Source organism: Monopterus albus, unplaced genomic scaffold, assembly GCF_001952655.1.
Source record: "Monopterus albus unplaced genomic scaffold, M_albus_1.0 scaffold87.1, whole genome shotgun sequence".
NCBI classification, from domain to species: Eukaryota; Metazoa; Chordata; class Actinopteri; order Synbranchiformes; family Synbranchidae; genus Monopterus; species Monopterus albus.
The window spans coordinates 151,225-165,869 of NW_018127967.1; the positions used below are offsets into that span (position 1 = coordinate 151,225).

At 42.7% G+C, this 14,645-nt stretch overlaps 1 protein-coding gene across 1 annotated transcript in view; it reads left to right on the plus strand.

The window, feature by feature from the left end:
* The window catches only part of shtn1 (shootin 1), a 55,327-nt gene that overhangs the window by 35,316 nt on the left and 5,366 nt on the right, over window positions 1-14,645 (plus strand). Inside the window, exons 11-16 of the mRNA XM_020607531.1 lie at window positions 3,876-4,029; window positions 4,115-4,187; window positions 5,261-5,343; window positions 7,344-7,453; window positions 12,250-12,300; window positions 12,631-12,748. Coding sequence (XP_020463187.1) covers window positions 3,876-4,029; window positions 4,115-4,187; window positions 5,261-5,343; window positions 7,344-7,453; window positions 12,250-12,300; window positions 12,631-12,748 — 589 coding nt within the window. The remainder of the gene's footprint in view (window positions 1-3,875; window positions 4,030-4,114; window positions 4,188-5,260; window positions 5,344-7,343; window positions 7,454-12,249; window positions 12,301-12,630; window positions 12,749-14,645) is intronic.

The window sequence follows — 14,645 nt, forward strand, 5'->3', positions numbered from 1 at the left end:
ATGCAGATGAGCTGAAGGCCACTGTCAAAGAAACCTGGGCTTCCATACCACCTCAGCAGTGCAACAGACTGATCACCCACCTTCATGCCATGCTAAACTGAGGCAGTAATTAAAGCAAAAGGAGCCCCTACCAAGTATTGAGTACATATACAGTAAATGAACATACTTTCCAGAAGGCCAACAATTCACTAAAAATGTTAAGTTATAGGTCTTATGAGGTATTCTAATTTATTGAGATAGTGATTTGGTGGGTTTTTGTTAAATGTGAACAAAATCATCACAGTTAAAAGACCCAACGGCTTAAAGTACTTCAGTCTGTGTGCGCTGAATTTATATAATACACGAGTTTCACTATTTGAGTTGAATTACTGAAATAAATGGACTTTTCCACAATATTCTAATTTATTGAGCTGTACCTGTATAGAACAAGCCATAGTAGAAACAATGGTGGTCATCCTAAAATGATGCCACAGTGTGCTACTTGCACAATCTAGTTCTGAAAACCAGACAAGTGTTTCAAACTTGGCACAGTGGTTATAAATGGAAATCAAAGTTTCTGTGACAGCTCTCACAATGCCAAGGACATTACATGACATCAACCTCTATAGATGGCATCCAAGACAAAAAATGTATGGTTGTCATTCAGCACAAAACTGCCAGAATAAACTTTGCCTAAGAACATGAAAAAAGCATGATTAATATTGGGAGTATTGCCACGGTTTGGACCATCGCTTCCTGGTTTTCTGTTGTTTTTTCCCCCGCCTCTCCTGCCACGTTCTCAGCCAGCACAATCAGTCATCATTTCATCCACCTCCTGCTCATTATCTTCTGGTTCAGCTCCCTATATCTACGCCGCTTTTCCATTTGTTCCCCGCTGGTCTATCATTTGATTCCAACGCCCACCTGAGGATGCTATGCCAGATTGTTTTGTCAGCTACCCGGCGTTATTCTAGCTCCTCTGCTTCCTGATCATCTGTTTTGGCTTGAGCACTGAATTACATCCTGCAACACCTTGACTCCCCAGTGTGCATGGGCTTTGTGGTATATAAAATCAAAATTTAAACTAAAAGTAGTCATTTATAAATCATGTGTATCCTGTATGTTCCTCAAAGAAAGACAGGAAGGGATTTGGATCTATCACCCTTTACGGTGCCAAATATCATTAAAAGATTCAAGGAGTCTGGAGGGATTTCAGTGTGTAAAGGCCGAGGGCTGAGCCTAAGCTGGATGACTGAGCTCTCTGATCCCTCAGACGGCACCGCATCAAGAATCATCACTCTTCTATAAGTGATATAACCACATGGGCTCAGGATGACTTTGGCTCACCTGTGTCAGGCACTACAATATGTAGTTACATCTATAAATGCTGCTTAAAACTGTACTGTGCCAAAATGAAGCCCTATGTCAACAGTGTCCAGAAGTCGACTGCTCTGGGCTCAGAGGCATCTGGGATGGACCATCACACAGTGGAAATGTGTACTGTGGTCAGATGAATCATGATTTCAGGTCTTTTTGGAAGGAATGGACACCATGTGCTCTGGACCAAAGACAAAAAGGACCATCCAGACTGTTTCCAGCAACAAGTCCAAAAGCCAGAGTCTGTCATGGTCTGAGGTTGTGTCAGAAAGGTTGGCAAAGGTCACTTACACTTCTGTGATGGCTCCATTAATGATGAACGATACAGAGAGATGTTGGAGCAACATATGCTGCCTTCAAGACAACTTCATTTCCGGGGACACCCATGCATATTTTAACAAAACCTCACACACATTACCAAGGCCTGGCTGTGGAGGAAAAGGCTGTTAGTGCTGCACTGGTCAGTCTGCAGTCCCCACCTGTCCCCAGTAGAGAATGTTTGGTACATGCTGAAACGTAGATCGTGTCAATGAAGACCCAGGACTGTTGTGGACCTTAAGACTTGTTTACAGGAAGAATGGGCCAAAATGACACCTGACACACTGAATCACTTGGTGTCCTCAGTCCCTAAACGGCTTTTAAATGTTGTGAAAAGGAACAACAGCATCACACTGTGGTAAACGCTTTGCTGTCCCAACGTTTATTGGAATGTGTTGCAGCATCAGGATTGAAGTGAGTGTTTATTTTGAACAAAGAATAAAACTGATGGTTTCACATCAAATAATATGCTGCTGTGTTTTCAATGTCATACAGGACACAGAGGATTTACACATCCCTACTTTCAGTTTTAATAAGATTTTACATACTATCCCAACTTATGATTTGGGATTGTAAAAAAAAGTGAAAACTAAGATCTGATTTGTCATCTGACTTGAATCCAGCTGAATATATTTGGAGTATTTTAAAGACACAACACACAACCTCTCCTGCAAAGAGCAGCTGAAACATATTTCCTCTGAAGAATGACAGAACATTTCTTGTGTAACACCGGTGTCCTCCATACTGGGTAGGTTTGAAAAGAAAAGTGGAAACATGAAGCTCTGAAAACATACCAGTTCTAAATCTCAGTAACGAAAGGTGTACTGATTTTTGGGGGCTTTATTTTTAATATAATAAATTTAAAATGTTAGTTTGTAATTTTTTATTAGATTAATTGCCCTACTCATTTTAGAAGTAATGCAATTACTGTAAGGTGATAAAGTTTTGAATAATTTCACATTTAAATAAAATTGCACAGGGGTGGGAACAGTGCTTAGCACTGCCACCTCACAACAAGAAGGTTCTGGGTTTGAGCCCCGGCCGACCCGGTGCCTTTCTGTGTGGAGTCTGCATGTTCTCCCTGTGTCTGCGTGGGTTCTCTCTGGGTGCTCCGGCTTCCTCTCACAGTCCAGAGACATGCAGCTTAGGTTGACTGGTGACTCTAAATTGGATGTAGGAGTGAGTGTGAGTGTGTATGGTTGTTTGTTGTCCTGTGATGGACTGGCGACCTGTCCAGGGTGGACCCCGCCTCTCACCCAGTGTCAGCTGGGATTGGCTCCAGCCCCCTCCCGCCCATGACCCTTGTTAGGATAAGTGGTGTAGATAATGGATGGATGGTTGGATGGATGTACAAGGGTGTACTCACTTCTCTTGTATATTGTGCCTCAAAATTAAATTCTAGCAGAGCAGCAGGGGAAACAGCATTGTCCATGGGCAGTGGGCAGCACAATGCTGACGCAAACCCGGAAGCTTGAAAACTTTTAAACTCATGCTGCAGGAGTCTTGGTTAAAGAGTGACTGTAACACAGAATCAACCAAAACTATTTGTAGTTATTCATCCATGCTTTATGTATCAGAAACACAAACTAGTTAAAACAGAAGAAAAATATTACATATGTAACCCATCCCCTGGGCTTCGCACCTGTAATGCCTTTCATTCGTATGCATCAAAGCAAGAATTATTTAGCTGGTTAATTACATCAAGGGATTGCTAGTGAATTATCCTGGGCCATGACCTGCCAGATGAATAATTAAAAGGAGCTGCACAGCCTCCAGCTCCCTCCCACCTCCTATGGCATTAATGGAAAACGGTTAGAGCTGAGTGGGATCACCCGTCTCTTCTGTAGCCAGGGTGGAGATGAGCCATACCCTTCATTTAAGGAACAATTAAAATACTGGTTAAGGAACTGGGGTTGGGGAGTGGATGACTGTCAGCTGGCATCTACCCAGTGCTATTTATCAGAAATCATCACTGCAGGAGCTGCAGCCACCACAGCCAGTAGAATACTGCAGAGCCGCTCTTTACTCAGTGGGAAGGTAGAAGAGAAGCATTCACTGCAGTTTATTGTTGTATGTGAACAGTGTTGTTTTTTGAATAAATAAAAAAGGGAATGTCCTTTTATGTGCTGTACAGGCAGCAAAAACAGGCACCTACAGCATGGTGTAATGGTGAGTGTGTGTTGTGGTGTGTTCATACCCAGATAAAGCAGATGGAGGACAAACTCAGTAGCTGTGAGACTCAGAGGGAGCTGACAGCATTGCAGCGCAAGCTGGAGCTTGTGGAGGAGGAGAAGAGGGAGTACACTGACAGATGCGCTAAGGCTGAAGTGGAGGTCAAGGATATGCGGTTTACAGGTGAGGCTATATTTGGAACTACAGTACAAGGGCAGGAAACACTGCAGGGCATTACTCTGCTAACTGGCTGTGTTTAACTGGCCAGTTGAGGAGCTCCAGAAGAAGCTGCAGGCAGCTACCAACCCACCAGCCCCAGCTCTGGCCTCCAACCCGCTCAGGTTTGATCACACACAGTGTGCTCTTCACATCACCAGTTTCCTGTCAGTTTTTCTTTGATGCATTCTGATGCATCTTCCATACAACAGAATGACAAACACAGAGAATGCAGCAAACTGCTGGTGTTCTGACCCTCCTTCAAGGCGGCTTTTTAATTTAAAACCTTTTACAATGAACATAAGAAAGCCTGGAAACTGACGCTCCTGTGTTCATTTTACATAGCTGCCAGAATCCCAGTACCTGAGGCACGATGCTGATCATGACCTCCTGCAGTGCGTGCACTTTGCAGCCAATTTTAAAAGGAAACAAATGGGCTTCTCTTATCTGATTTTGTTTGATATATTTAGGCTGTAAATGGAAACCAGGAATTACAGTAGCCTACTATACGTGCATCCAGTTTCAGGTCTGTCTGAGGGCAGGGCTACACACACGGAAAGCGTACCTCACCTCAGAACAGACAGAAGCTGCGTTCTGGCTGCATTATAGCACAAAATCCTTTGGGTTGTGCAGAGGTGTTTATTTGTGCTTTAGAGCGTAACCACCGTGAAACAATCACAAAATAACCTTTTAATTCTGGGATCCACTTTGTTCTACCTGATGCTGCTCACTCCCCTTATTCACCCTCTAGCTCTCTCTCTCTCTCTCTCACAGCCCTCCAATCCCCCATTCCGCCTTGTTTATACAAGAGGTGGGGGTGGGGCCGGTACTGTACAGAAATCTCCTGCATTGAATGAGCAGTGTAAAAGGGGCTACTGATGGTAAAGGGGGGTGTTTTAAAGTACATCATAAAGCCTAGATGAAAATTTCTAGAATTGATCTCCTTTTAACAAAAATGGCCATCTAACACCACTGGACACTGATGTCCCTTCTGACTCTGTTGGCCTCTTTGTTGTTGGCTATAATTATTGATATTATTTTTTAAAAACATTCACAAAGGTGCATACACACCAAAAACTCAAATGTATGTTTAAAACCTTTAAATCAGCTGATTAAGGTGATCAGTTTAATTAGGATCTTGTGAGAGTAGCAGCCTCAGTAACAACCAGCTAATCTTCATTTGTGCCTTCCCTTGTAGCTCGTTGTTGTCAATGATCCGAAAGAGGAGAGACATCGGTACCGATATCCCAATGGTGGTCCAGGACTCTGTCAAGACACCAGGTATACATGTAAAAGCCACAACATATGAATGACAAATACTGGTGCACCAACCAAACTGGAGTTTGTTTACATTTGTTTAAACTGTAATAAAGGAGAGCTTTTCATTTGGATCAGCAGGCAGGCATCTGTTATGTGTTTGCATCATACAGTGTAATCTGTTGCTGGAGCATAATGCAGCACAGTTTGAGGCTTCAACACCAGCATTTTAGGACTTTGATTATCGGTAGGTGTTTCTGCAGAACAGCAGCTGAAACACCAAAGATACAGAATCTCGTGTCTTTCACAACATTTGACCATGATAGTGATATTGAGCAAGATATGGACAAAACATGAAGTCTAAGGAGAAAGAAGTAACAAAATATTTAGCACAAAAGAGCAGTAAACTCGAGAGAAATCTGGCCACAGTGGTGCGGTGGGTAGAGCAGTCGTCTCCCAACCGGAGACGGAAAGTTGAAGGTTCGAATCTCAGTGCCTCCAGTCCACATGTCAAAGTGTCCTTGAGCAAGACACTGAACCCCCCCGTTGACCCCTGATGGTTAGAGCTATCAGTTGAGTTGGTGCCGCAGATGGCTGCCATTGGTTCTGTACTGGAAACAAATTCCTTGTGTGTAACATACTTGGCCAATAAAGGTTATTATTATTCTTAAGTCATTCTCCTACCCACCTGTTTGACTGAAGGATTTTTCCAGAAAAGTGTGGTTTGATCCCCTGCTGTGATTGGCCCACAGAGTTGGCGTTGAGGTCACAGTGTCAAATGATCCAGACACCAAAAATGATAAATTAAAACAGTATGAAAACCTGTGAGGTTTTAATATCTACTTTTGTGTAGCATGTGATGGCGGTGCAGGGCTGCAGTACGTCTCATGCACATCGGTGTAGGAGAACCGGTCTTAAATCCTGTTGTTTTTTCTTTTAGATTTTACCCTTTGTGCCTTTGTCACTTATGTGTAGAAGGCCAAATGCTGTAGCAAGTGGTGCAAATTTAAACTCAAATCTCCATCGTTGGCCTATTAGGTCAACATATTAAATTCTTCAATTTGTGCAAACAAAAGGGGAGCCTTGACTTGTCGGAGCAGGTGGAGCATCTCTGTTGACTGAACAAGCTATACATGTCCTCATTTTGTTCAATGGGTTTTGAATACTGTGAGTGAACTGGGCCCTGGGCACAGGGTATTTGTTGGAATTATATACAGGGCTGAATAGGTGCCACCCAAGGATCTTCCACTCTGACACTGGAATATAATAGTCTGTTTCTGAGCACTTTGAAGAAAAATATTTGGCTATTACTTTGACAGGAAATAGTTTTCGTGTGACATTTTAAAGACATCTTGCTGACAATGGTTCCATTGTGTGTTCCATTGAATGTTCTATGTTAGAAAATTAAATATTCACATTTCTTTCTCAATACGTTGTGCTATTACAGAATTAGATTGTTGTTGTCACCTTTTGAGAACTCGAGAAACTCTGAGAACTTCTGGATGAAAAATCGCTAAAGAGTGTTTGTGTTTTTACACAGAGCTGAAATTTGTTCCAGATGAAGTTTAGTAACCTCACACAGAACAAAGGCTCTGAAATATACAGCTGTACTTTGAATGCTACAAAATTTGCAGACTGCCAATAATTCTGAATTGTTTCATGACTACAATTAAATCCATGCTACAACAGAATCCACAATACTACAGTTCAGTCAGTGTTTATGGCATAATTAAGAAGAAAGCCCTTGAGCTTCTGAAGCAAAAACTTCGATTGTTCCTGAGAGCATGTGTCATTTTTAAGCTTTTACACCAAAATGAGATTTATTTCACTTGGAGTACTAATGATGCTTGTGGATTGCACAGTGCCTCATACCCCTCCAAATCATTTAAACTCACTTTGGTTCTTGGCAGTTTCACACTGAGGCAGACTCCCATAAGTGTTATTGAAGCCACTAAACACAGACCACTGAGGCTTTAAGCTTAGTGAGGAAATCTTTGTTTCGGTTGTTGTGTGTTGTCCGTCAGTCCCACAGGTGGACATCAGACAGCAGGCAGTGGAGGAAATGATGCAAAGGATCAAGAAAGGCGTTCAGCTTCGACCAGTCAGCCAGTCACCCGACAGGACCAGAAAGCAGGTAACATCATTCAGCCCCTGATCTCAACACCATCTGTTCAGTAAGGACTCAGAGAAATGCAGGACTCGTTTCAGGTCTGTCTGAGGGCAGGGCTACACACACGGAAAGCGTACCTCACCTCAGAACAGACAGAAGCTGCGTTCTGGCTGCATTATAGCACAAAATCCTTTGGGTTGTGCAGAGGTGTTTATTTGTGCTTTAGAGCGTAACCACCGTGAAACAATCACAAAATAACCTTTTAATTCTGGGATCCACTTTGTTCTACCTGATGCTGCTCACTCCCCTTATTCACCCTCTAGCTCTCTCTCTCTCTCTCTCTCACAGCCCTAGAATCCCCCATTCCGCCTTGTTTATACAAGAGGTGGGGGTGGGGCCGGTACTGTACAGAAATCTCCTGCATTGAATGAGCAGTGTAAAAGGGGCTACTGATGGTAAAGGGGGGTGTTTTAAAGTACATCATAAAGCCTAGATGAAAATTTCTAGAATTGATCTCCTTTTAACAAAAATGGCCATCTAACACCACTGGACACTGATGTCCCTTCTGACTCTGTTGGCCTCTTTGTTGTTGGCTATAATTATTGATATTATTTTTTAAAAACATTCACAAAGGTGCATACACACCAAAAACTCAAATGTATGTTTAAAACCTTTAAATCAGCTGATTAAGGTGATCAGTTTAATTAGGATCTTGTGAGAGTAGCAGCCTCAGTAACAACCAGCTAATCTTCATTTGTGCCTTCCCTTGTAGCTCGTTGTTGTCAATGATCCGAAAGAGGAGAGACATCGGTACCGATATCCCAATGGTGGTCCAGGACTCTGTCAAGACACCAGGTATACATGTAAAAGCCACAACATATGAATGACAAATACTGGTGCACCAACCAAACTGGAGTTTGTTTACATTTGTTTAAACTGTAATAAAGGAGAGCTTTTCATTTGGATCAGCAGGCAGGCATCTGTTATGTGTTTGCATCATACAGTGTAATCTGTTGCTGGAGCATAATGCAGCACAGTTTGAGGCTTCAACACCAGCATTTTAGGACTTTGATTATCGGTAGGTGTTTCTGCAGAACAGCAGCTGAAACACCAAAGATACAGAATCTCGTGTCTTTCACAACATTTGACCATGATAGTGATATTGAGCAAGATATGGACAAAACATGAAGTCTAAGGAGAAAGAAGTAACAAAATATTTAGCACAAAAGAGCAGTAAACTCGAGAGAAATCTGGCCACAGTGGTGCGGTGGGTAGAGCAGTCGTCTCCCAACCGGAGACGGAAAGTTGAAGGTTCGAATCTCAGTGCCTCCAGTCCACATGTCAAAGTGTCCTTGAGCAAGACACTGAACCCCCCCGTTGACCCCTGATGGTTAGAGCTATCAGTTGAGTTGGTGCCGCAGATGGCTGCCATTGGTTCTGTACTGGAAACAAATTCCTTGTGTGTAACATACTTGGCCAATAAAGGTTATTATTATTCTTAAGTCATTCTCCTACCCACCTGTTTGACTGAAGGATTTTTCCAGAAAAGTGTGGTTTGATCCCCTGCTGTGATTGGCCCACAGAGTTGGCGTTGAGGTCACAGTGTCAAATGATCCAGACACCAAAAATGATAAATTAAAACAGTATGAAAACCTGTGAGGTTTTAATATCTACTTTTGTGTAGCATGTGATGGCGGTGCAGGGCTGCAGTACGTCTCATGCACATCGGTGTAGGAGAACCGGTCTTAAATCCTGTTGTTTTTTCTTTTAGATTTTACCCTTTGTGCCTTTGTCACTTATGTGTAGAAGGCCAAATGCTGTAGCAAGTGGTGCAAATTTAAACTCAAATCTCCATCGTTGGCCTATTAGGTCAACATATTAAATTCTTCAATTTGTGCAAACAAAAGGGGAGCCTTGACTTGTCGGAGCAGGTGGAGCATCTCTGTTGACTGAACAAGCTATACATGTCCTCATTTTGTTCAATGGGTTTTGAATACTGTGAGTGAACTGGGCCCTGGGCACAGGGTATTTGTTGGAATTATATACAGGGCTGAATAGGTGCCACCCAAGGATCTTCCACTCTGACACTGGAATATAATAGTCTGTTTCTGAGCACTTTGAAGAAAAATATTTGGCTATTACTTTGACAGGAAATAGTTTTCGTGTGACATTTTAAAGACATCTTGCTGACAATGGTTCCATTGTGTGTTCCATTGAATGTTCTATGTTAGAAAATTAAATATTCACATTTCTTTCTCAATACGTTGTGCTATTACAGAATTAGATTGTTGTTGTCACCTTTTGAGAACTCGAGAAACTCTGAGAACTTCTGGATGAAAAATCGCTAAAGAGTGTTTGTGTTTTTACACAGAGCTGAAATTTGTTCCAGATGAAGTTTAGTAACCTCACACAGAACAAAGGCTCTGAAATATACAGCTGTACTTTGAATGCTACAAAATTTGCAGACTGCCAATAATTCTGAATTGTTTCATGACTACAATTAAATCCATGCTACAACAGAATCCACAATACTACAGTTCAGTCAGTGTTTATGGCATAATTAAGAAGAAAGCCCTTGAGCTTCTGAAGCAAAAACTTCGATTGTTCCTGAGAGCATGTGTCATTTTTAAGCTTTTACACCAAAATGAGATTTATTTCACTTGGAGTACTAATGATGCTTGTGGATTGCACAGTGCCTCATACCCCTCCAAATCATTTAAACTCACTTTGGTTCTTGGCAGTTTCACACTGAGGCAGACTCCCATAAGTGTTATTGAAGCCACTAAACACAGACCACTGAGGCTTTAAGCTTAGTGAGGAAATCTTTGTTTCGGTTGTTGTGTGTTGTCCGTCAGTCCCACAGGTGGACATCAGACAGCAGGCAGTGGAGGAAATGATGCAAAGGATCAAGAAAGGCGTTCAGCTTCGACCAGTCAGCCAGTCACCCGACAGGACCAGAAAGCAGGTAACATCATTCAGCCCCTGATCTCAACACCATCTGTTCAGTAAGGACTCAGAGAAATGCAGGACTCATACTTAGACTTGGAAAAGTAAATAATAATAACAATGCCAACATACAAAGTTACCAGCAGGATGACAAGAGATCATCTGGCAACAAGGACACACCAGTACTCCTTAAGTACTGCCCTAATGATTAAGAGCAGGTATGCCTCACCGCCGAGAATGCGCTCCCACATGTGCGGGGGCAGAGTTTCTGAAAGTCCCCATGCCTGCTGACGAGGTGCTGGGAATGGCCTGAGTCACGGACGTAACGCAGTAGCCTAGTCGGTTTAGGCCAACACAACATGCAATAGGCCACAGTGACGGTGCTGGGGTTCAAGGCACAGCCTGTTGGGCTTAGTGTGAATTCAGAATTTAAACATCTAATAGAATATTTTTTTATTTTTTTTTACCATGTTTGAATAATAACTTGAATTTCTAATAAAAGGTTTCCTCTGGACAGCCTCTGGTTAAGATGTACACAGCCCCAAGAGTATTCCTGCTAATATGAGAAAATCAAGAGGTAGATCACAGAAATATAATTGTGCATGTGCAACATATGAACAAATCTGCAGGTCTTGTGTTTCATAATGAAGAAACATGTCACCCAGTGCAGCGTTGTGTTTCACTGCTGTGCTTTTAATCATTTTTGAACAACAACAGAGGGCTATGGCACAGACAAATAAGATCATTTAGGTTGAACACTGACAGACGTTAACTGTGTATAGAGCCAATTCACAGTAGGTTTGTTGAAAATACTAGTACTATATAAAACGGCCGGCCTTGTCCTTTAAAACAGCAAAAAGTCCTTTTGTTTTTCATGTCGTCCTGTTAAATGATATAGCATATCTCCTGCTACCTTGATGGCATATTTCACATAATCAGTAACAGATTTCACAGCTCAGTGTGTTATTTTATGCTCAGAGTTGAAATTAATTGAAATAGCCACTTAGTGAACTGAGCTACGAAGACAAAGAAAGTGTAATGAGCTTCATGATATCAGTACAGCAACTGAAAGATGATTGGCAAAGGGACATTTCACACTGCACGTACTGCCACTGGTCTCTCCAGCAGGTAACACCACTGTGATACTACAGGTCTTTGTGTTGGCACTTATAAACGCTTTGTGGGAAAAGTCTGCTGCACAGGAAGTGATGCGCTTTACATTCATTCTTTGTTTACTACACAGAAGAAAATTTGGTTAGTCAGGCAAAGAAAACAGCAGCATTACTAGGTATAAAACAGACTGTGGACACTTCCCACAGCGAATACTACACAATGAAGACATTTAAACATGACACCTGGGAGTCATTAAAGACAGAGCATGTGTGTGACTGTGTTTTCATCTTGGCTGAAATTACCAAACTACCACCGGCTGCAGACACCCAGCGTTTGGAGCCTGAGCGAGGTTTTATGCATTGTTGAGCAAATATTGTTCAGTGCTCTTAAAGCCATCAGTGTGTGGGATTATCTAAGAGCTGCTTGTTTTGATAAAACATGACATATGGCCAAGACATCTTTAGGTCTGCGTGTTCCTCCAACACAACAACTTTGGCAAATTGGAGAGCATTAGGACCTGCTCTGCAAGGCAATTATAAATAATGAGGATGAGAAAATCAACGTGTCTCAAAATGGCTGTGTGCTGACACATTTGCTTCTTGTAGAAAGCATACGTCCTCGTGCTTACCTGCAGTGTCTCGTCTCTGTGGTAAGAGGGGTAGTTTAGCCTCTAAGTGCAGAATGAGGAAAAATAAGTATAATGTGTCAGACTGCTGTTTATTTACTAAGCCCATCTTTTCCTCCTATTTTCCTTTTATCAGATGGAGAGGCTGCCCTCTAATTCTGCCATTCAGGAACTTAAAGGAATCATGGTAATGGGACTTTAAAACAATCAAATGTCCTCACAAACCTCTTACTATTGTGCTAGTTCACTGTGTGTACACAGGAGCAGAGAATTAATTTTTGACAGTGTGCATATAACACAATAAAACTCGAAGTAGCAGTAGAAAAATATTTTAGTAGTGCTGCAGCACACTAGACATACAGGATGAAGATTAGCACACATTCTCACACTGTTGTGTTGTTGAGTCAAACAGTGACAACACAACAGTAAACCTACTGAAGTTTCCTCTAGATGTAATGGTTCCTGTGCAGTGCTGCTTTCGCTGACCATGCTGCTTGTTTCTGAAACTGTCCAGCAGAATTTCACTAGAACTTCCCTCCAACCAAAGGCAAGGTTGTCATCAACAAAGCATGACGAGGAGCTCCAGAGGATCCTGCTGAGACGACGGAATGCAGTGGAGTCCCAGCCCAGTGCCAGTGAGTTTCATCGTCTTCACTTTAAACTTTTTGCAGGCTGTAATGCATCTCACGGGTCTTTCTGGTGACAGATGGTTGTCGTTTACTCATTCATTCTGGCAGGTTCTCAGTTTAGTCTAGCATTAGGTTGTAGTCTTCTGATCTTTTGTTTCTTACAACCTTTAAAATGTCAGTCAGAATTGTATTAGTAGTTCTTTAGCACTAACAGCAAATCTAAAGATCCTGTACTTCTGTACAAACAGACCAGAGGCCTCACTTACTATGGGAAAGCTAAGATGTACAACGCCAAATCAAAAGAAGTTGCATCAGTAGGTAAAATCTAAATTAAAACTGAAAGTGGTGCTTTGTAAATCATCTGTGTCTTGTATCTCACTGAAAACAATACAACAAAATAAGCACTCACTTCATGCGAGGTCACATGCCTGTTTTACTCCTGGGAGTCCTGGTTGAGCTACTGGGCATTGCTGGCAGGGAGTGGCACAGTCAAGCCAATCATTCTATCTGGCTGGCTAGTTTATAGCCTGAGCTCGGCTGTGTCTTCCTCGCCAGTCAGTTGCTGTTTGCGCAACTTCTTACCGGCCAACACTGCAAAAGCAGACCTACTAGAAAGAAGCAAAATATTCTTAAATTAAAACAAATAATCTTGTATCAAGCAAATAAAATCTTACCCCATTGGCAGATTTTTTTGCTTGACAAGAATTCTTAAAAGTTAGCCATACTTTCTTAAAATGAGATTATTTTTCAAATGCAAACCATGCTTGACCAGATAAAAAATTTTTCTGGACTTAAAATAAGACTTATTTCCTTGATACAAGGCTTTTTACTTTCTTGAAATTCCTTTTTTTCAGTGAACTTACCTCTTGAGAAACTGCGTCTTTGACCTTTGCTGCCTGACCTGTTCGGTGTCTTGTCCGGCTGATTTCCTGGTCCCTGTGACTACCTGTACCCAGCACTGTTTATATGCCGGACCTGCCACTCAACCCACCAAGTAAACCTTGCAGTCTCTCCTGTGACTCTGGGAACTGCTAGCGGCTGGTCCAGCTCTTCTCCTACCTGACAGACTTTACCACCTCCTGTTTGCATTTGATGTCTCTACTTTGGCCATAGGCTTCACTCCGCTCTGTGTGGGTAGTCTCTGCTCTACATTCCTACATACCTCACACCAGTTTGTTCCTGCATGAGCGTCTTTCATCCAGCATCAGCTTGACTCACCTGTTGGCCTTTCACCACAGTCAGTGTGGCTCCAGTCCAGGGTCAACTTGACTCACCTGTTGGTACCTCATTGCAGCCTGTGTGGCCTCTTGTCCAGCGTCTACTCACCATTCATTTCCTTGTCGCTGGATGAGCCAGCCTCAGGCCAGTGTCTCCTTAGCTTCCTGCCTGTGTCTACGCCAGCTGACATATCCTCAATTCACTGGTGTGTCACTTCGTCACTCCCAAGTCCCTGCCTGTTTGGTCAGGCATCCTTACACCCAGGCTCCCAGTGCTCATGGCCAACCCTGCTTCCTTCATGTTCTCCAAGTCTACTCCCATGTATACACTCTACGTGGAGATTTCTCTGCCACTCATCTCTGCTCACCACCACCTCGACAAAGGTCCCGTCACCCGTAGGCCCAGACTCGGCATCCTGTCTCCTCATCACCACACACCTGAGCCACAGCCATCCTGCCACATTACCAAGGCCTGGCTGTGGAGGAAAAGGCTGTGAGTGCTGGACTGGTCTGTCTGCAGTCCCCACCTGTCCCCAATAGAGAATGTGTGGCACATGTTGAAACACAAATTGCATCAACGAAGACCCAGAACTGTTGTGGACCTTAAGACTTGTTTGCAGAAAGAATGGGCCAAAATGACACCTGACACACTGACTCACTTGGTGTCCTCAGTCCCTAAACGGCTT